Source organism: Cheilinus undulatus, linkage group 16 (assembly GCF_018320785.1).
Source record: "Cheilinus undulatus linkage group 16, ASM1832078v1, whole genome shotgun sequence".
NCBI lineage: Eukaryota > Metazoa > Chordata > Actinopteri > Labriformes > Labridae > Cheilinus > Cheilinus undulatus.
In genome coordinates this window covers 35,631,778-35,654,999 of record NC_054880.1, presented here as the reverse complement: position 1 = coordinate 35,654,999, position 23,222 = coordinate 35,631,778, and the positions used below count along the sequence as shown (strand labels likewise).

The following is a 23,222-nucleotide window of genomic DNA, read 5'->3' as shown; positions in this document are numbered from 1 at the left end:
AAAGCTTCAAGGAGCTAACTGTGGTAATACTTAACAGTATTTGCTTATTTAGATGTAAAAGTAATGGTAATCATTGTCCTAAAGCCTATGATTTTTTCTTTTTCTCTTTTCTTTTTGTTTTTGCAAAATGCGTTTTTATGTCTACCCATGCCCACAAAGTTATAGAATAGTATTTTCTACCCATAAGTGAACATTTTCAGCATGTACCTGACGGGAACCCAACCTGGTGCAGGACTCTAGTGCAGCATGTCGCCCTCTCCTCTCTCTTTATATATTTTTCCTTTCTTTCCCTTCTTTCTTTACTTTTTCTCCAAACGGTAAAAAAGTAAAAAAATAACAAGAGGAAAGGAGTAAAAGTGGTAAATGGATTAACGAGGTTGGAGTTCATGCATAAAGGCAGTTTAATGCTTTACAGAATGCTTTAGGTGAGTGTTTGGCCACTAGAACAGAAGCTGTACTTCAAACTAAACGGCCCTGCTTCAACTATTTTAATTTTAGAACATCAAATGAGGAAACATAGCTGCTCTTCTGCAGCCTGGTTGTTATGAGTCAAAATCTTTCCTGCTGTGAGGAGGCAGGAGGGCGCTGCATTTTTAGAAAAGTTATAAACAAATAAAAATCATCGGTAAAGCTGCAAATACTTTAGAAACTCCCTATCACATAAAAACCCTCATCCATGTGTCAAACCTATCCCCAGTACACCAGATTACCTCATGTGAAACGTTATCTACCAACCTCTAGCTTGTTTTTATAGCTTTCTTTCTTTAAATCGATTTTCATTTTTTTGTTTTTCTTGTTTGGCTTTACTACCTGCCTTTTAAACTTAAAATCAATTTCAATTTAAAGAGAAGATCTATTGAGGGATAGGGACAAAGGGGCAGATGCCCAAGCACTCATGGCTCCCCCTGTGCACGTGTGTTGTCTACTTGAGACCCCTACTGTGCCTTCTCTGTGAGTTTGGAGCCTTTCAGTCCAGGATTTCCTTTCACAGACTTTTATTATTATTGTTTAAATCATTTAATAGAGGTGAAGAAGTAGAATGATCCACTATCTCTCTAGTGAACTGGAACAAAGGAAATTGGTTCTTCTTGTTCACTTCCCAACCTCATAAACTACTGACGATTTCAATGTTATCTACTGCAAAGTAATCTCATTGCTTTTTTGAAATATCTGCCTTACACAGCATATCAAACCACATTCATCCTCATGAGGTACATTAGTTTTGTTCCAGCACATGAAGCCACATCTATAAAAGAGCCTGCACTTCCATACCTCTTTGAAAAATGAATGTTTGTTGTTTTTCAGGCTCTTGCATTAAGAATAGCTGCTCTCTAGTGGTGGCTAGAGGGTATCACAATGTTTGCAAACAACATGATAATTCTCCTCACTTCTGCAGTGCTTCATAACTGCTTAGGTTTTATATCAACAGTAATTTTAAACACACTCACAGCTAATTCTGATTGTTTAAAATCAACCAGATTGTAAAGGGTGCTGCTGCTACAGTAAAAAGTCTCTCCTAACAGTGTTGACAGAATAACAGCTGTGTAATATTTCTTTTGTCCCTTCACATAAATAAATATATCAACGTAGTTTCAAGCAGAAATGATCTATTTCTTTTTTAAGCTATCAAAAATAACAGCTTCACTTTGTGGAAAGTTTTTGTCCATGTCAGTGCAGATGATCACTGATGCTGCTTGACAGTCATGCGTGTCTGCGTCTGTTAAGAGTGGGCATAACCTCGGGGTGAATTCCAAGACAAAAATAATATCTGTATTATTTTGGAGCTTGTATGTAGATTTCAGCAGCTTTAAATACCCTTGGCTTCCATGCATAACTAGAGGCAAAAAAAAACATGACACAGGATCAGTGAAGAGAAGAATTGGACTCGTTACTGAGTTCACACAAAAACCACTAGCCGTATTAAACATAAGATTTATTGTTCTTTATATGTGAAGCCGTATTACTAGAGCGTGAAGGTTTAATTCCATGTGCATGTGTGTGTTTCTCAGCCAAGTGCCTCCATACCTTGTCATTTGGGAGCCGTTTCATGATGGATGTCTCTCTGGCTCTGTTGCCAGGCAGCAGAGGTAAGCCTAAGCTGTTTCTACACAGACGTTATTTAAGTTGTGCTCCACACACACTTGCACACACAGATATTATTCCCCCTTATGTCATCTATCTCCGTTTGCACAGCTTGGGTTTGAAGTGTCTCACGTCATTTTGGCTCTTTAGCCTCCATGCCTATTGTGTGTTTGATGCTGTTCTTCATCTTTCTCTTCATGCCTCTAATCCCAAATATTTATGCAAGAATTGTGCCATTTGTGAGTGTTCTTCCTTAACTATGTGAGAAAGTGACCTCCTTTTCTTACAGTTCCCATACTGGCCTGTGGGGGGGACGACTCCCGAATTCATCTGTATGTGCAGTCCAGTGGAGAGGTGAGCCGACATTAATGCTTTATCTGGGGAAGCTTACTGTGTGCTTCTTACTTTTTGACTTACTGTGATGTGCAGAATTTTCAGGCATGTTTGGGCCAATGAACCAGTGAACAAAATGACCTCTAAAGTTACGTTTTTTTGTTTGAAAAAGACTATTTTGCATCTATACATGGTGTGCCTTGAGATTTTGGCTTGCTCTAAGGTGTGCCTTGGGTAAATAAAGTATGAAAACCACTGCTTTAGGGCAGAGTAAGGGGTGGATGTGGTGAGTAAGCAGGACCTTGGGTACCCTCTCGGTGGGTAGAAGGCTTGCCGCGCCCCCCAGTCATGCTTTGAATGTCCCAAGGCCCAAAAACCACCAGCGGGTGACAAGGCCCAAGCTTGACCTAGCAATACATGTGTGCAAATGTGCCAAGCTTGACTCTGGCCACCCTCTCCAGTAATGAATTCTTTGCACCCTACATGCCTTAAACGTATACACATGACTGTTTATCTCTATTTATGAAGTCTGATTGCAACTTTTTACATTTTGAAACTGTTCAACAGATGCAGAAAGCAATGTCACTGCAAGGGCACGAGGACTGGGTACGCAGTGTGGCATGGGCATCTTTAGGTGAGTGCTGCTGTTATAGTATCAGCATATTTGTACAAATAATTTAACTTAAAATCAGTTAAAAGCAGTGTCCTCAATAGAGAGAATGCTCTAACATAAAAAAGTCCCTTATCTAAGCCAAGCCAAGTCAAATCGATTGTAAAACAACAGGGGTTGCCCATGGTGCTTTACAGGCAGAGGTGAAATTAAGCTGTCTTCAAAGACAAAATACATAATGATGATCACCGCCACACATCATATAGCACATACATACTTAAAATACATGTAAGAAACACCTTAATAACTTTTAAAAGCTAAATAAAAGACATGAGGTTATCTTGAGGCAAAACCAAAAGTGGTGCAAAGTCTGAAAAACCCTCAGCATTCCTGAGCTATCAGATTGTCAAGCAAGGACCCTGACCTTTAACCTCTGAGCTCCAAAATCTAATCAGAGTGGGCATTTGTGCATCCCTCTGAGAGTTCATGAGATACTGGGTTCATAAGAATGACCTATGCTGACAACCCTAAAAGTGTTCCTGAATTTTTTCACCAGTCCAGCTTGTTCAACCTGCGTGCTTTTTCTGGGATTGGATCGCACATGGCATTGCATGGATTCAGTCCAAGCTCACTAATTGTGTAACCCTCTTGGAGAGCACTTCATTACGCACTATTCTGACTGTGTAAAAGCCATTTCATCTCCTCAACCAGCCCTCTCCACCAGAGTCTCCATCCCACTCACAGTGGATGACCCACTCCACGCTGCAGAGCTGCGAGCTAGCAAAGAGACAGAGAGAAGTTTGTTAGTGTGAAATATAGAAAAGACAAAAACTCTCTCCCTGTGATGTGACAGCAGTTAAATAAATCAGTCTTCTCTTTATGACTCAGCAGATGGAAAATAGCATCATTAGAGGTGGAGTTTATCATTCAAAGCAGGATGCTGGCTTTTGGCTTTCTGTCTTTGTTCTTTTTTCCAAATCATTCTGACAATCACTCTAGTGGCATAAAACTGACAGCAATATAAAATCAGCTGGTCATATTTGGTTTTGACGAGACCAGATTTTAAACCTTAGTACATTTTTTTTAATGTAAGGGGACATTGCCTATGAAAGGTATTCACCCCTTTGGATTTTTTTTTACCCTTTTATTGATTTTTTAAAATCAATTATGTTCAATGTAATTGAGATTTTTTATTTTTTTTTTACCAAAAAAAAAAAGCTTTTTAATGTCCAAGTGAAAACAGATTTCTACAAAGTAATGCCAGTTGAATAAAATATGTCAGTGTTTAGTAGAGTCACCTTTTGCTGCAATCACAGCATGGAGTCTGTGTGGATATGTCTCAATCAGGCTTGCAAATATGGAAACTGATATTTTACTTCATTCTTCTCTGCAAAACTGCTCAAGCTCTGTCAGCCCTTTTCAAGTTAGGCCACAAATTGTCTATTGGATTGAGGTCTGGGGTTTGACTCAGTCTTTAAGCCATTTCTGTGTAGCTTTCTCTGCATGCTTCGGCTCATTGTCTTGCTGGAAAGTAAATCTGCTCCCAAGCTGTAGTTCTCTTGCAGGCTGAAAACATTCTCCTCCGAGATTTCCCTATATTTTGCCGCGTTCATTTTGCCCTCTACCTTTACAAGGGGCCGGCTACCAAGAAGCATCCCCACAGCATGATGCTGCTACCACTGTGCTTCACATTGAGAATGGTGTGTTTATGGTGTCTGATGGCCAAAAAGCCCCATTTTGATCTCATCAAACCAAAGAACTTTCTCCCTCTTGACAATGGAGTCTCCCACATGCCTTTTGGTGAACTCTAGTCTAGATTTAATCTGAGTTTTCTTCAACAGTGGCTTTCTGTTTGCCACTCTCCCATAAAGCTTTGACTGGTGAAGAACCCGGCCAACAGTTGTTGTATGCAGAGTCTCTCCCATCTCAGCTGCTGAAACTTGTAACTCCTACAGAGTAGTCATAGGTGTCTTGGTGGCCTCTCGCACTAGTCTCCTTGCACGCTCACTCAGTTTGTGAGGACGATCTGATCTAGGCAAATTTACACCTGTGCCATATTCCTTCCATTTTTTGATGTTGGATTTAACTGAACTCTGGTGGATGTTCAGTGCTTTGGACATGTTTTTGTATGCATCCCCAGAGTTTGAGTGTTTTTTAAAGATTCAGTACTTTTTAATATACTGGTCTTTAAAATAAAAGAGATTTCATTATTTGAAGCACAAAAGGATCAACTCTGAACACTTTGACAGCCTTGGATCATATATTTTCACCTATGCATTTACTCAGTTTATAGCCCTTTTTGCACAGGATTTAGTATTGCCTGAGGACCCATGATGATTTTTAATAACTGGAGGGACGTCTATGAAATATAAAGTGTAAAGAATAAATCACGTTTCGAATTGAGTTCTAACTTCAGCGCTAGCATATGGGTTCTTTATTTAGTCCAAAGTATCAACAGGAGTGTTATCTAAAATAAATCTGAAAGGTTTTTTCAGGCCAACAGAAAAAGTTTAGTCTGTAGAACAAATCCCCATCACAGATGATATTAAAACATTAAAAATTCACAGCATATTGAGCCCAATAATTGGCTCTCTTCTCCCCCTCCCAGTTTTCAGGAGGCCCGAGGTGGCAGCAACATTATGTCTGTTTATCTTGGCAGGGGCCAAACTGGGCCAATGGCCATTGGACTAAACCTGAAACACATTAGGTGACAGCCAGGAGCTCTCAGAGGGTGGAATGTGTTTTGTTTTATACCTGTCTGTTTGTATATTTAGACTGGATCCCCGCTGTGCAACTGGCCGTGTGACCATATGCAGCTTTCATCAACAATGCCTTGTTATCCATTCAAACCAATAACTGGAGAAAATAATCCACTGAATATGGAGATAAGCTCCTGTTTTAAAGCCTGGACAGAAGTGATTGTACAGTAACCTATGAAGGATAAAGCTTTATATAACTGTTCTTAAAATACTGACAAATAATAAAAAATGTGATAAAATATATTTGAGAAAAACTTACTCTGAAAAACAAGTACAGAACACCTAAGTGGATGCATATGAGGAGGAAGTTTTTAGCCTCCCTATGAATTTTGGCTTTTAAGTATTTTCAAAGTGCTGTTAAACAGAGAAAGGAATTTTTAGCACAGCTTTACCAAATAGCCTAGTTTTTTTGGATAGTGCTAACATTATTTTACTTTGACAGTAGAGATGTTTATGTTTCGGGAAAGAAGGGAGAGGAGTATCACCAAAAGAACACCATCCCCACAGTGAAACACAGCAGTGGGAGTATTATGTATGCAGTGGGGAGGCTTCAATGTCTTCAATCTAGAACTGGGAATCTCATAAAGGTGGAAGGAATCATGAAGAAAGAGGGATATGTGAAGATTTAGAAAGAAAACCTCAAGCAGTCAGCAGCAAAACTGAGTCTGGGTCGTCTCTTTGTCTTCCAACACAACAACGACCCAAAACGTTTGTGGCTCCTGGTGAAGAACTACCTTCAGAAGACCAAAGTGAACCTTACTGACTGACCAAAGCTCTGACTTGAATCCCATTGAAAATCTGTGAGACTGGAGAAGAAGGTCCATGCCAGAAGACCATCAGGTCTGGAGGAGCTTGAGAGATTTGCCAAAGAAGAATGGCTTGGGATTCCTCAGGAGACGTGTCTGAGACTAGTTGAAAACTACAACAAATGACTGCAGGCTGTCATCCAGCAAGAAGGAGACACAGTTGACTATTAGCTTCAGGGAAATCATCATTTAGACTCTGGTAGCTTTTGGTTTTTGAGAGATAATTTTTTTGTGTGTGCAAAGTTGAATAATGTTAGCATCCAAAATAAACTAGGATGTTTGGAAAAGCTGTGTTAAAATTTCTTGCTTTGTTTAATAGCACTAAATAACTGAAATTTTCATGGGGGAGCTGATGATTTTGTCTAAATCTTTATGTTTTCCCATGATAAGAGTTAATTTCCTGGTTCTTATCAAGAGAACTGGACTTTTTTTCCCTTCATAATAACACATTAATTTCTCTTATTTTCTTAAGACAACACGTCTTTTTTTCTCATTAATAGATCTATTCATGCCATTGTTTCAGAATAACAAAACTTTTACCCTGTAATTACATAGTTATCTCATTATCTTGACATGACAACACTTTTCCCATATTACAGATTGATGCTACTCATTATATCATGATAACAGAGGTTTCATTTCCATAATAAAAGATATAATTTTCAAAGCTAATTAGATCTGTTATCTGGAGATAAAGCATCTTTTACCATAAAATTGATACATTTGCATTTTCATCTCAAAGTAAAGAAGCTTGTTTGATAAAACAGCTGATTATTTATGTCAATGTTTAGGATAGCAAAGCTTGTTTTCCTCATAGTTTCTCATAAGAACATAGTTCTCATGTCGTTATCTAAACATAATAAAGATTGGTTTCTCATAACAGATCAGCTTACGTATTTATCTCAACAGAATCAAGCTTGTGATCACAATAACAACCTACACTCCTGTAAAAACGTATTAGCTCCCTTCCTGGTTCCTTTTTTTGGCGTGTTTTCACACTTAAATGTTTTAGATCCTCAAAGAAATTTTAATGTAAGACAAAGATAAACCCAGTAAATACAAAATGCAGTTGCTGAATGAAGATTACATTTATTAGAGTTGTTAAATATCAGCATTTTAGTGTGTTGTTTAACAGCAAGGCTACCACGAGACGCGTCTTCACATTATAGACTAATAAAGAAACACGGTATATCAATAACTGAATGGCAGAAATAAGTCAAATTATCTGAAAAACTAAAAAGTCAGTCACTGATGCAGGGAGAGAGAGACAGGAAGAGTTACCATGCTTCAGTCAGAGTTAGGTTTTAAAACTTTTGAAGGTCTTTCTGGGTCTTTGGGGAAATTTGTGGATTATGCTGAATTTATGTAAGGTTAGCTGTAGATAGTCTTTACTTTTTAGGTGTTAAAGCAGTAAGCAGGGCTCTCTCGTGTGATTTATGTTTAATGTGAAACTAAGTAGTTTTAAAATGTTAAAAATTGCAAATTTACATTAACTTTAAAATGAGCTCTATAAAAAAATAGTGTTCTTATTGATTGATAACCTGTGTTTTTTCTATTTCTAACTGAATTTCCTCCTCAAGTTGTTGCATAAATATTCTCCAGATTTTAGTGAATTCAGTGTTAGAAGCTGTAAGTTTCCAGGGGGGAAGACCCCTCTACCCCTCTCTTATTTACTGTAACTTGGGGTCTTAGAGTAACCTTGTACTATCATGTTGCAGCTTAAACACTAGTGCAGCCCACCCTTAGTCTAACTCAGTGTTTCCTAGCCATTTTTCCTTGGAGCCCCCACCCCCCACATGTACCTAAGAGAAGCAGAGCCCCCCCAGGACCCAGGAGAGAAGAAAAAGTGACACACTGCCACCAAAAATCAACGCAGATTTTAATTGTTCCACTGATAAAACCCTAAAAAGGGCCTAAGCATGCTTTTCTTATCAAAAGACCTTTGTATAAACTACTTAATAACTGCTTTATCATGGTTTTAGTCAATATTTGCACATCTAGTTTTGGCAGCCTCAGAGCAGACAAAGCCTCGTACCCCCCCTAAGATCTTTGGCACCCCCCCGAGGGGTCCCAGACCCCAGGTTGGGAACCAATGTTCTAACTGGTCATCTTTGACAAGAAATGTCAATCTCCCCTTTGACAGTTTAATTGTTTCGAATCAAATTATAACAGCTGCTAAAATTAATGATGCATATCACCATATGGCAAAATGATAAAATAAAGGCATTTAAAGTGCCAGAAATCATCAAATTTGGGCATTTATCGAGAAAATATTTCTTTGCTCAGTCCATTAAATCAGAAAATTCAGGCCTGGTCTGTTGTTCCTAGAAATCTCATGTGCCTTTCATTTGTGACTGTTTGCCATGTAAAAAGTGGTTAAAAAATTCTCAATTCAGATCTTAAAAAGCCTTGAATTTGATTTTTTTTTTAAAGTGTGTAGGACCCCTTTAGACTGGTTCTATTTGTAAATGATTCATTTGGTTTTAAGTCTTTACAATGGGCAAGTACACCACTGTCTAACTCATGAATAAAAAGGCAGTCTTCTTACTTTGGAAGAAACTGTCTGTCTCAAAACCCTGGTGTAGAGCAGAGGGAATCCTAATTCCTAAGGAGAAGGGGTCCTCTGATCTTAGCCTGTTTTGTACCATCTCATTCCTGAGTGTAGAGGGGAAGATTTTCTTTAATATCATGACACAGAGGTTATCCAGTTATTTAGAGATGAACAGACTAATAAACGCAACAGTACAGAAAGCAGGGCTCCTAGGTTTTGCAGGGTGCAAAGTCTGTCGGTCTGCACTGTTGACTTATGAAGACGAATGGTAAAAGGATAGGTGTTTCTTTGCTACCTTGTGCTTTTTAAGAATCTAAAAAGTCATCACTGACTCTGTGATGACTAAAAAGTCATCACAGAGTTTCACTTTAAAACACCTCGTGAATTGAATACAACAGAGAAACTGGCACAGTTTAAACCTTAGTTTGATGACATTCTTAGTCCAGACTGAAGCCAGCTGGTGCAACAGTCCTCTCTTAAAATAAGGCTGCTGTGTGCCATTTCATGTATCTGCAGAGCATGGCTCCTCACATAAACAAATCAATCTAAAGAATTCAAACTTGATTGTAAATAAAGATTAAAGCTTCAAATTTGATATATGCATGTCTGAAAAGTGATTATCCTAACAGTAGCGTTGATAAATTGAGTGAGGTAGTTGTCTTTGAGTCCGTCAGGTTGTCAGGCTGTCCCTCTCTGCCTTGTTCAGGTGGCGAGCTGTTATTAGCCAGCTGTTCACAGGACTGTCTCATCCGAGTATGGAGGCTGTGCGCCAAGTCTGGGACGGACGCCCACGCAGAGGGCGATCACGGCATCATCAAAATGAAAGAGGACGTTTTTGAAGTGAAGGAGAGAGGTGAGAGGGCTGTTCAGGCTTCATAATATAAAGGGTGATAATTAACCAAATGAAGAGGCATGCTTTTTCATGGTTTAATGACATAGTGGTCCTAAACCTCCATAAAAAAACAACTCTTTACCTTTTATGGTTGTAACACGTATGTGATTGATTTTCTATTGCATGTTGTTGTCAGCCAAAGATATTTTTAGTTGCTCAGTTAATTAGCGTGCATCTTGTTCAAAGCATAAAACTGGTGTTTTGCCAGTCCTCATCTGGTCTCCTCTTCTCCCTGCTACAGATGTGTCCTCGGTGTTTGCTGTCTCTCTTGAGACAGTTTTGGCAGGCCATGAGAACTGGGTCTACGGAGTCCACTGGCAGCCTCCTTTCTACAAAGGTACCTTGATTAAAAACCTCTAAAGTGACAAGTCACTTATTTTGATAATTAGCAGCAGGTTTCACTCTTCAGATATCAGTGGTTTTTCTGTCTGCATCCTGTGAAAGTTAATGGATTGACTTTGGTGCTTAGATACACCATTCCCCTTACTTTGTCTTACAGTTTCCTGCAAAAAAGGCAGCTCAAGACGATAACAGTTTCAAAGAAGGAGGAAAAAATGGTGTTAAAGTTATTGGCTTAATTAGTACTCAGGAGAAAAGCTGATGGAGGTGCTAAACCTTCTCTTAAACTCTGCTATCCTCAAAAGCTTAGAACATCAAGATCACTTCACACCCAGCCCGGCTTTTGTGTACATCACAAGGCTATGTTTAGACGTACTGTAAGGAAAGTTTCCCACTTATTATACAGTTTAAAGCCACAGTAGTTGCTATCATTATTTTCAGTATAAAGATCACACTTTGAGATATATCTTCATCTTCTTTGCCCACTTCTCTTCATTATCTTAAGGTTTAAATGGTTATCATTTAGGATACAGTTTATCCTTATAGGTATATATATCCCCAAAGAAGCTTCAGTCTGAGCAGACCAGATGGTCAGACCAAAACAGATGTAGTTAAGGCTGACAAACTTCTGTGCTCAAGGCTTCTCTCTGTGCAAAACAAAGAATTTAATGGGTAAATTAGTACTTTATTCTTATTTTTAACCATCAGCCATTTAAGAAAACAACTTAATAACGGCACTTCAAACACATATTAGAGCCCAGGACAAAGACTAGGATAAGGAGACAAATGTGCCTCTGAAGGAGATGCAAATGGTTCAGATAAGAATGGATAATACTGAAAAACAGCTAACCAGCATGGAGAATAAGCTTTGTAGGTTACAAGAAAGGATCTGGAAAGGGCAACATCTGAAATGAGTTTTTGTTTATCTTTTGAATACAGCCTATAGCTCACAAAAATCCACTATTACAATATACTAGAATATTACAAAGCACTGAACCGAAATGATTTATAACACAGATATGTTGACCCTCTGGAACGTTATGTTAATTATACACTAAGTACTTGGTCGGGGCTCCTTTTGTATGAAATGCATCAATGCAATGTAGCATGGAGCTAATCAGCCTGTGGTCCTGCTAGGGTGTTATGAAGCCCAGGTTGCTCTGATAGCAGCATTCAGCTCATCTGGATTGTTGAGTCTGGTGTCTCATCTTCCCCTTGACATTTCCCCAGAGATTATCTGGGGCAGTGTTTCCCAAACTTTTTTCTGGTGACTCCCTTTTTTGAATGCAGAAGCTATAGTTACCCAACAATTTTGTATGTTATTGCTGATCAAGTCTTCCCTCCGTACTATCCCCTGCTGGTTGGTTGAGCTGATGGCCAGTGCCAGCTTGGATGACGTTTATTCTGGACCTAATCTGGTTCTGACCTGGCTCTTTCAGTTTTATGAGCCTGGAAGGGGCCACTACCTCCTTCACATAGGCTGTCTTTGAACTTACTACTTCCACAACTGTCTAGTCTGGAACAATCCAAACATCTATGACTCTCTTCCAATAAACACTGTTAAAAAAGCATTCTGAAAACTCAATTGATGACCCCAAAAAAAATCTCCTGTCAAATCCCGACCCAGGCTTTGGGAAAGAGTGCTATATAGGGTTCAGGTCAGACCAGTTGGCTGGCCAATCAAACAGAAATACCATGGTCAGCAAACCAGTTTCTGGTAGTTTTGGCTTCGCTGTGGACAGTAAAGCCATAAATCTTATTAGCAAATGGAAGCATGAAGGGCTCTAAAATCTCCTTGTAGACAGCTGACAGTGTTGACTTTGGACTTGATAAAGACTAGTGGACCAACAGCAGCAGATGACATGGCACCCCAAACCATCACTGACTATGGAAACTGGAAACACTGGACTTCAAGTTCCTCCACTGACTCCAGCCTCAGTCTACTCTTTGTGAAGCTCCCCAAAGTTCTTGAACCTGCTGAGCTCATCCCACACTTTTCCCTTCCAGTCGACTTTCCATGAATATGCTTTGATTTAGCTTTTGAGAACAGCTGAATACTTATGTCAGTGTGATGTTTCACTCATTTTACCTTCACAGGTATTAAATGAAACTAAAAAAAAAAAACTAATCATGGATGTACTTTTTCAGTAGCTGTAAAAGTTGAAAAAACATTGATTGTTGACTGTGTCTGCTGCACCTGTAAGGGTTATTTATCGTCTCTCTGTCTCCCCCTGCAGGTGGCGAGCTGCAACAACCACTGAGTCTGCTCTCTGCATCCATGGACAAAACTATGATCCTGTGGACTCCTGAGGAGGGTTCTGGAGTCTGGGTGGAGCAGGTGAGTGTTAGGAGAAGTGTGCATACAGACCAAGAGACTACACTGTATACGGTTTCAGTCTTTCTCCAAAGACTTTGCACAAATACCTAGCCATACTCCAATTTTCCCACTCCATTTCTGCGGGCTCTCCTTTGAGCTGCTCTTGACATGATCAGGAGCTCGAATCCTCCTCTAGTATTCTCTCTCCCGCTGTCAGTGCCCCTCTTGCTGACATTGAAGTGTCAGGAATAGAAGTGATGGACAGTGATGAAGAGCCGCCAAGCCCAGCACACCACTGTGAGTTTAGACAAGCCCAGGTTGTCCTCCCCCATCTTACCCTCTATCACTCACTCACACTGAACCCTCTTATTTTTTTAAGCTCATTCCCCCACAGAGGCTGGTGGAAGACTTGTCATAGCCTCTGCCTGTACTACCTTTCTCCTTATTGTATTTTTCCCTCTCCGTGATCTCTCTCCCTCACACTCCCCACTCCTGCCTTCTGTCATTTTCTGTCCTCCACCTCCTTTTTTTTCTACACTTGCCTCCTTTTTTTCCTCTCCCCTCTCCTACATTATCTCCCTCCTCCTCCTCCTCTTCTTTCTCAGCTCCCAACAGCTGTTGTTGTGCCAGAATGGGGCTAAATTTAAACACAAGTGTGGAAGGCGAAGAAAAAGCAGTTCTCTGCCCATCTGCCCCACAGCTCTTTCTTTTTTATTTTTTTTATTTTTTCTAAATAAGTCTGGCTAATTCTCAGGTGGTTCAGGACTACCTCGGATTAACTTCCCTGGTACCCTGCAGAAACACATGCGCAGAGCTGCAGACACAAACTACAAACACAGACAGGCTCACAAAGAGAATGTACCAACACACGCACGCATTCCTCTGCTCAAAGACGGCTTGCTTCACCACACCTGATCCTGCCGAGATGAGACAGATTCCACACTCGATCAGTTACATTCCTGCACCTTTGATCTCGTCATTTACATCCACAGCGATGAGCAGCAGAGACCAAAGCAAGGAGCAACCATGAAAGTGTTGATTCTCCTCTCACAAAGGGACGATGATTAATGCCTGAAGCCAGTACCGGTGTCACGTATTCTTCGTGTTAGACAAAAGGTGGTCAGTGGAAAAGAAAGCGGCGTTTGAAATCTAGTTTGGTGTCTCTCTGCAGCCCGAGCTTTTCTTCTTGATCCTCCCCTCAAAAAATAAGTGAACCTCCTACCTGAAATAACCTTCTTGCTGAAAGTGTATGCATAAAGCATGAGTCTTCTTTTCATTTCTTCCCCCTTCTATTTCTATTCTATCTGACCTTTTATATTTCAGACTTGAGAGCCAAAGCCTTTGAACTGAGAGCCGCCCCGCCAGCAAAGGAAGCTTATCCTTATACTCAGACGCATACGTGCAAAGAAGGAATCTCTGTGAATTATTAAGTATTTTTGATACTTTCATTATGTCATGCTTACAGACAATACTGTGTCTGCTGTATTTACAAAAGATTTAATCTGCAGCACACTGGATACAGCATGTGCAGCGTATTCATTCTCATCCATTTGTATGTTCCTGCAGATAACAGGTGCCTCAGTACATACAGTAGGGATGCTGTGCACAGAGAGTCCTGTTTATCATTTTATTTATCTGTTATACTGTATTTACACTTGATAACTCTGAGAACCAACTAAGTTATGAAAGAAGAAACTGATGCACAGTCATATTTAGACCCTTAGCTGCCGAGGAAAGGTTGTTGAGCAGGCACCACCAGTGACAACATGGTGATCCAGGGAACTGAAATGTGATTTTCCTGATACTGGTTTCACAGAGATTACACTCTAAGACATTAGACAACTTGACTCCTCTGCACAAATGTGCAGGAAAGGGAAGGATTTTGTTTGACTGCTGCTGAAGTCTCACTTCTTTCTGCCTGCTGCATGTGCCTCTTCTCCACCCTCCATCAGACACTGCTTACTGTTTTATTCACTAGTCAGTGCCCCATGTGCAGAGGCTCATGTGAAGCAGTTGACCTGGTTTCCATTTTTGCCATTTGACTCCTTTCCTACATGTCATTCCCTGTATGCTCTCCCTGGTTTTAGACTGTCCTGTCAAGTAAAGGAATGAAAACTATGGATGCACAATATTATTATATGGGTGTTGACAGATAGGAGAGATAGGATGCCACACCCTCAAGCAGGGAACTTGGGTCCTGAACTTTTTCAGTGAAGCCCCAAATGTAAAAAACCTACCAGAGTGCGTACAAGAGTTTCCGCTTGACTTTTTGTCCTCTGCCAAAATGACCCACAGTCCTCAACTATCTACTGGATATTTACTTTAGATGGCCATGTAACCAGTAACTCACATTTAACAGCAATAAAACTGTGAACCCAATTAATTATTAACCTGTCACTACAGCCTGCTTGTTTGTACATAGTACACAGGACCAGACCTTAGAAATGACTGCAAAGACATGCTTTTAGTTGGCTTTGTGTAAGACACCAGCTCTTGGCTTCACATTGGCACCGTTAGTTCTAAGTTAGTCTGTTAGCATGTTAGCTGCTACCATAACTTAACAGTCAAATACCATCCTGCACTGACAACACCAATAAACCGTCTAAACCGGCTCGCCAACCAGGGGGATCTTTATTGGACAAAAGCTTTTCAACCAAACGGTCGGCCAACTGAATGGAGGCTGTCAGCCCTAAAATACACTGCCTGGCCAAAAGAAAAGTCGCCACCTTGATTTAACTAAGCAAATAGGTATGAGCCTCCTATTGGATAATTACTGCATGGGTGATTATCTTTCAGCTGGCAACAAGTTATTTAACCCCAGCTAATGCACTGAGTAACTTCTCATTTCTTAAACAATGGATTTTTTCTTCCCTAATGGCACGGGCATATTCCAAGATGACAATGCCAGGATTCATCGGGCTCAAATTGTGAAAGAGTGGTTTAGGGAGCATGAGACATCATTTTCACGCATAGATTGGCCACCACAGAGTGCAGACCTTAACCCCATTGAGAATCTTTGGGATGTGCTGGAGAAGGCTTTGTGCAGTGGTCAGACTCTCCCATCATCAATATTAAAAATTAATGCAACACTGGATGGAAATAAATCTTGTGATATTGCAGAAGCTTATTGAAGCAATGCCACAGCAAATACGTGCTGTAATCAAAGCTACAGGCAGTCCAACAAAATATTTGAGTGTGTGACCTGTTTTTTTGGTGGCGACTTTTTTTTTGGCCAGGCACTGTATATACTAGTGCTACACTAACTAGCCACATTAAAACTCTGCATATCAAATGAAAATTAAGTCTCACCGTCATTGTCCCATATTAGTTCTCATAGACTGATGATCTCAACTGTAACCTCTGCCAGAACAGTAAAAGCCAACCGTCGTGATTTATTTGAAGTTGTCTTGATGAAAGAAAAAGACGTCCACTGTGGATAGTTCAGTACAGTCTCATTGATGACTTTTCCCACACTGCTGATGCTGATGAGCCAGGACAAACTCAGCTCCACCAATCCACGCCTTTCTGATGACATGATTCTGTGGTTAATACAGTTCCACTTCATCCTAGAGTTGTTAATAGGTAGAATTACCCTCATCGAAGTCCACTTCAACTCTGCTCTTGTCCCTGCCGCAGCATTGGCGTTCATACTGCTCAGTTATTTGCAGTTCTCTTTGTTTCAGCTTCTTTGTAATCAGAAGTCACAACTAATTCAAAATCCTTCCATAATGATTATTTCCTCTATAGTTTTCAGTAGCTCTAAAGTCCCCCAGATAGGCTTTATTTGACGTCATCCACACTGATCTCATGAATTAGTATCACTAATTAATCCTTGTTATGATGGTGTAGAAAAAGGCTGTTTCTGCATTGTGCTGCCTGTTTATGTGATCCCCATCTCACAGCAGTGTTCTCACAAGTTTAAGATAAATAAGACAATCAATCTTCAGCCTGTTTGGCTGGTTTGCTTTTGTATCAGCAACAATTTCAGTCTATTTCATAAGCACCTAAAAACTTTTTACAGTAGCTTTAATCTGAATTCGATTCAGTTCCTAACTTTAAAAGTTGGACAGGATTACAGGCCTTTATTAGTTCTGTCTGAGTGTTTTCCATGATCTGAACAGGCCTCACAAAGCCTCTTTCTACTGGATGATGAAATTTTTGGCAGAGCACATCCTGCATTGCTAAATGACCAGCCGTGTGTGTCTTAATTAGCTGATTTTTTACAAAGAAGTGCTTCACTTCTTCACGCTGATTAGAGTAATTGGTGAGATTTAAGAGAGAAGGGTTAGCAGTGGGGTGGCCGGGGCTCACTGCTGCGTAAAGCACATCTTTATAACGAGACGCATTGGTAATTAACATCTCAGACTGACCGCAGCGGGCCACTACCAAGCCTGGGGGGACTGTTGGTTTATGTTAGATAACCTGTTTTCTGACACCCTGGCTTGTGTACTGTCCTGAAGTTACATCTGACCTGATGATAAAAGAAAAAAAAAGCTTCTATAAACACCAACAGCGAGTAAATGTTTTTGAAAATGTGTTTACTCCTGTTTCAGTGGCTGTCATCAACGCTGTGTGGAGTGTTCAGCCCGAGTACTTGCTCTTGTAAACAGAAATGGTGCTGTGTTCAGCCCCCTACAGTGTATGGGCTTATTAACACACAGCTACTAATTGTCTAAAGTCTCTGATACAAGCCTTACACAAAATAAAACACATATCAAAGCCCTTTGAACATCAGGCAGGTTAGCAAAGACGAGATTTAAAGGGGATGTGAATTCACTCTTCAAATATGTAGTCTCACATAAAAAGATGGATTCTATACTGTGCTAAAATGAATGACTACAACCTGTTCTACATAATTTTCAGCATTTTCATATTGACTGAAGAACTTGCTTGATGCTGTTGGAGTATGACCAATCAGACCTTTACTAAGGTAGAGATGGAAAAAAAAGATTGATTTTATTTCTTCAAATGTTTGATAAGTTATCAGCTACTATATCAAAAGAGAGTCAGTGTCCTTTCTTGGGTTTATACTAGAGATGCACTGATTGTGAAAATCAGGGCAGACGTCGATACCCATGGTTTCTTTTTATTAACTGTTGTAACTTGTTTGATTTTTGTGACTTGGCTTCATCACCTTCATGAATTAATTTTTATTGTTGAACATCAGTTTAATTCTGTTCTTCATGACTTTACAGGGGGCAAATTGAATGATTGAATGCTTTATTTCGGTTTAAAAACAAAAATTAAATCATTTTATACATAAGAATTTACCAGACAGCAACCGAAAAAGGAATAGGCTGAAGCCCAGAGTTCCTGCAGATCAGTGAAGTCCTATATAGTCTTGAATTGCAAATTTGAAATTTAAAGGTCCCATATTTTACCATTTTAAGACAAGTTTGTATTGGTCTCAGAGGACTCCAAAACATGCCTGTGACGTTTGTTGCTGAAAAAACACTCCAGTATTGGATGTTTGTATGTCTGGAAAACCCTCTGTTTCAGTCCTGCTCAGCACGAGATGTTTCTGTGTCTGTAGCTTTAAATGTTAATGAGCTGTCTGACTCCACCCCTGACTCTGCCCCTCTCAGGAAATGGATGTGGCTTAATAGATGTGGCTTAGCTGAGAGGAAGATCAGGAACGGAGGGCAGACCATTTTTCCAACTGGTGAGGGGGCGGGGCTAACTCCTCACATGACATCATGAGGGGAATTCTGAGAATGGCTTGGAAAATGGTATTTTTCATAATATGTGACCTTTAAGGCCATAAAAAGTCTGATTTTTACCAGTGAGAGGTCTTAACTTTTAGGAGGTGCTTTAACTATGACATGTCTTTATCTTATATTTGTTGTCCAGCCAACCTTGTATGATTTTATAATCTTCCTACACAAATTGTTGCAAAAATATTCTCCATAATTCAGGGAATTCAGTTTTCGATGTTCTAAATTTCCTTGGGGAGCACCCCAGACCCTTCTTTGATTTTATATGACTTACTGTGATTTGATAAACTCTGTACTGTTGTGAAACTCTCGTCCAGTTCTCTAACTTCTGGGCTGCCAGGTGTCCCATTTAAAAATCAGCACAGGCCAACCATATTTTAACTGGTCTTCCCTGAAAAGACATTAATCTAACAGTTAAACTGTTTAGAATCAGGTTAGCATGCCATCAAAAATGTTATGATAGATATCAGTATGCCATATGATTGTGGTATAGAGGAATTAAATGTGCCAAAATTGATCAAATTCTGACGGTTATGACCAAAAAAATGGTTTTGCTAAATACACTTTAACAGTTCAGAAACAGTTCATTGAATCAGAAAAATCAGCCCTGGTCCGATGTACCAAGAAATCTCATGCCTTTCACTTTTGACCGTTTCCCGTGCAAAAAGTGGTTTTAATTTTTCTTAGTTCAGGTCTTTTAAAAGTCTTAAAACGTCTTTTATTCGATTATTTTAAATGTGTGTAGGGACCCTGCACAACCAATTCCAAAATATAGTGATATTATAATTAAAAAAAACAATATATATATATACACTTCCCAGCCCTACCTCATAGCTTAATTCTTGGTAAGGACCAATCAGCGACAAGGGGCAGTACTTTCGGGTGCGGCAGAGTCGTTATGTATGCAAGCAGCGAGAAGAGGCCGGCGCAAGTACTTGAGCAACTTGAGGACATTTCTTCAATAAAGGAAGAACAAAGAACAGCAGTGAGGCTTTTCTTTCAAAAACAACAACAGTTGTGTAATGACATGTCTGCAGTCACCATGGTTCGCGTTACGCTGCTCTCTACAGAGTTTAGCCTACTCGTTGGTGGGGGCACAGCTCGGTTTGGGGTTACGACGTCATGTGTTTTGTTGCTCTGATTGGCCCGTAAAGATGTGACAGAATGTTTATCCATTCAACCTCCAAGTTTTGTTTTGTTTTTTTAAAGGCTCTGCCCGTTTTCAAACGCTGTTTATGGAAGGTTTCCCAGATGGATCTGTGTAACAAATCCATTTGAAGTGTTTCTCTATTTTTTCTGTCAAATCCAAGAATGCCTCGCACCTCAAACCTGGCTGATCTGGACAGACAGCTGGAGGGTATGTGCAGTAAAAACTTGTCGGACACCTGTCTGTCATTGCTTTTTATCATATTTTAGCATTTTCTCTCACAGCAGCATGCATTAGACCCGTCTATTTTCCATGCTTGGCACACATCGTCTACTGCAATCATATTTTGCATATTTTGCGTCATTACTTTTGGGCCCATCTGAATTGATGTGCAGGTATCTCCTCTGCAATTTTTTAGATTTTCCTTCTGTACCTACACATCCAACAGTGACTTTTTGATGCCCCAAGTAGGCGAAGTTTCACAGCATCTTGAAATAGATGTAATGAACCAAGAAATGATGCCATTTACCATGTCAACATATTTGTAGTCACCATTTTTCCTTCTCTTAAATTGAACACACAGTTCCTTTTCAAGGTTGCTAAGCAGACTGTAAAAATGCAGCACTAAAGCTGGAAGGGGCAAACTGCTGGTTGTATCAAAATCACCAGGTAACTGGCCGCTGCTCCCAGAAGCATATCATCATCTGATATTATACCATAGCAAACCAGAACTTCAACAAGAAGTTTGCCTTTATTCAAAGAGAGCCTTTAATGCTTGTCACTGCTGCACCCTGCATTCCTTTGAGAGTGTTTAAAGCATTCAGAGAGGACTAGTCTGTTTACCTTGCCTTTATTTACAGCAAACTTTCACAGGGAGTTGTATATAAGTAGATTAAAAGAAAGCTGAGGCACATTTAGCATTCTGCAAAACAGGAAGGGATCAGAGGAGGAATAAAAGCTCCAGGTTTTTCCACGTGGGGCTGCCGAAAATGGACATCAAATTAAGAACCTCTCAGTGACCTTTTAATGACACTAATAAGCAGAATGTGGTATGAATTTTGCATTCAATCTTTCATTTGATGAAAAACTCAAGGGGACTATTAAATTCTGTAAAGCTTTTTGCACCTTTTAGCTCATTTCTTTGGAAACGAGAGCACATTTAACAATCTCTCTGTGTCAACCTTTGATAGTGATTATGTGTCTGTCTTGTCAATCCCTTTTCACAGTTTTTGCTCTATGTTGCACATTCAAAATACGAAGAATTAAAAGTGAAACAATCTCAGTTTGTGCTCCAATATTTGAGCCTGGAAAGTTGTTTAAAAAAGCAGCACTCTAAACTGTAAGGGTTTTCCCAACTAAACTAATCCCATTCAGCCCTCATCACCCTCTTCCTCGCCTTCTAAGAATGATATATGCCTCCTCTTCTTTGCTGCCCTTGTTTTATTCCTCCCCCACACTCCCGCCGGCCAGCGATAAGGCATGCCGTTCATCCGTATTGTTCGCCCCTCTCGTAAACAAGACAGATGACGGCTTTTCGCCCCTGTGAGTTTTTGCATGATTTACGGTCGGCTCTTATGAGCAGAATTTGAAAATTAATCTGCTTGATGTTGGATCTCGTTCTCTCTCAATCTCGCTATCTGTGTTTCTAGTTGACCATCTCTCTGTCCTCACTCCCTCTCCTCCGCTCTCTGTATGGCTGCAGGAGTGTGCCATTCAAAGGGAAGGCATGCCTTTATTGCTGTCATTAGTTCCGCTGTGTTTCAGCCTGCAGATAGATGTGATTTTGAAGGTCATTGACAACCAACACAAGCTAGGAGGCCCCATGATTGAGGACACCACTTAACTACAAAATGCAGCAGAGACATTGCATAAAGATGTGTTCCTGTGTAGTCTTATAGGATTTTTATTCAACTTTTAATTGATGCATGCACATTCATTTGTATGTTTCTCTGCAGGAATGGCTACAGAGAGACCTGCTCTATGAAATAATAACAAGCTAAGCAATACATTTTCCAGATTTTAATCATTCCAATATGAATTAGGCTCTTCTCATATTTCCTGTAGTCCTTATTATTTAATGCTCAAGCTAATTAAAGATGGAGCAGATATTCTGTGGCTGTGTATGTTAACAGAGGATGATGCTTCTTTTGGAGGAGTGTAGACTTCCCTCAGGATTATTCTATTCTGCTGTTATCGATTTGAATAGATCTTCCCTCTGGGCACCTGCAGGGCTTCAAGGCCTGATAAAGCTTTTAATTGTTGGAATTCCTCACAGCAGGGAGATGTTAGCCTGGCCAGCAGACGACTCGCAGAGCCCCGGAGTTTCTCTAGACTGGCTGTGTGTGGGATTTAAAAAGCCTGGTTGATGACAATAAATAATTCTGACTAGACTTTATAGGACATTTGTGAATCAGTATCCATGCAGTACAAGTACATATTGAGCTGTGTTATTACTGAGTAAAACACAAGATACTTGTGCCCTATAAACAGGATCAGCGCCCAGTGAAGAAATCCCTAATCCATTACTATTTGCCTCCAAAAGTCCACTGTGCAGACCGATGGGTAGTAACAAACCAGCACTTTACAAGTGTTGTCAAGTGGGAATTGATTTATAAAGTAGCGGAGACGTGAACCCCAGACCCCTGAGTGGTAGTCCACTACTTCACCTCTGAGCTAATAGATAAGCTGATGACATAGTCGAAGTTTACGTACAAAGCAAAACACGTATGTGTACAAAACAACACAACATCTACTACTGCACTGACAAATAAACCTGTTTAATCAATAGTTTGATTTAATAAAGCATCAGTGATTCAGTCAAACGGATTCAAAAATGATATCCTGCTGGTTTCCTTAAATTTCCCAGACATGAGCTGAACAACAACTTCCGGAGCATATGGAGTGACTGAGCCATCGCTCAAAAACTCATTGGCCAATAGGATACGCCCCAGGAAAGCCCGCCCACACGTGACATTTGTGTCAGAACTGAGAGCAAAAACTCAAGAAACTCAAACAAAGGATCAGGCAGCGCAAACGCAAAACTGAGAAGTGAGAGCAAAAGTCTGATCACTGAGAGAGAAAAACAGGAACTGTAAATGAAAAGATGTTCAAAATTAAAAGACATAATTTGGTTGCTATTTCAAATTTGTTCTCTTGATGTGAAGATTTTTTTTTGCTTGGATCACATTTTTTTGTTCTCAAATGCTAACTTTTGTTTGATACTGAAAAAGTTTGTTTGAGTCTTTTTGACACAAATTTCATTCCATTCAACGGCCAAGGCCACTCCACTGGACCACATTTTACCCCTTACTTTTGAATAGGATGTCTCATGAACCTTGAGGAATTACCTTTAACCTTTACAAACATCAGCTCTAATCAGGATGGACTGATTAGTGGCTGGTGGCCAAAGGTCAAGGTCACTGGGCTTCATGTTTCTCCCTTGCTTATAATGTTAAAAGCCCAATGTTAAAATGAATCACAATATCACAAAATCACCCCAGCCCTTCCTCTGGACCCACCAGTGTCACCTGACTGTTTGGCACTGTTTTTTTTTTTACCTCAGACATGTAACTGCCAGGTGAAAGTTTTTGTTCTTATACTAGCTGTAGTTTCTACATTTACTATAATATCTGTCCCATCCCATCCCGTCCCATTCGAGGCAGTGGCAGCAGG

General features: G+C 40.0%; 1 protein-coding gene across 2 annotated transcripts in view; it reads left to right on the top strand.

Annotated features, from left to right (window-relative positions):
* The window catches only part of elp2 (elongator acetyltransferase complex subunit 2), a 64,679-nt gene that overhangs the window by 3,685 nt on the left and 37,772 nt on the right, over window positions 1-23,222 (top strand). For both annotated transcript variants that reach the window (XM_041809732.1, XM_041809733.1), the window contains exons 5-10: window positions 2,010-2,087; window positions 2,372-2,436; window positions 2,983-3,049; window positions 9,848-9,994; window positions 10,275-10,370; window positions 12,610-12,710. In XM_041809732.1, coding sequence (XP_041665666.1) covers window positions 2,010-2,087; window positions 2,372-2,436; window positions 2,983-3,049; window positions 9,848-9,994; window positions 10,275-10,370; window positions 12,610-12,710 — 554 coding nt within the window. The remainder of the gene's footprint in view (window positions 1-2,009; window positions 2,088-2,371; window positions 2,437-2,982; window positions 3,050-9,847; window positions 9,995-10,274; window positions 10,371-12,609; window positions 12,711-23,222) is intronic.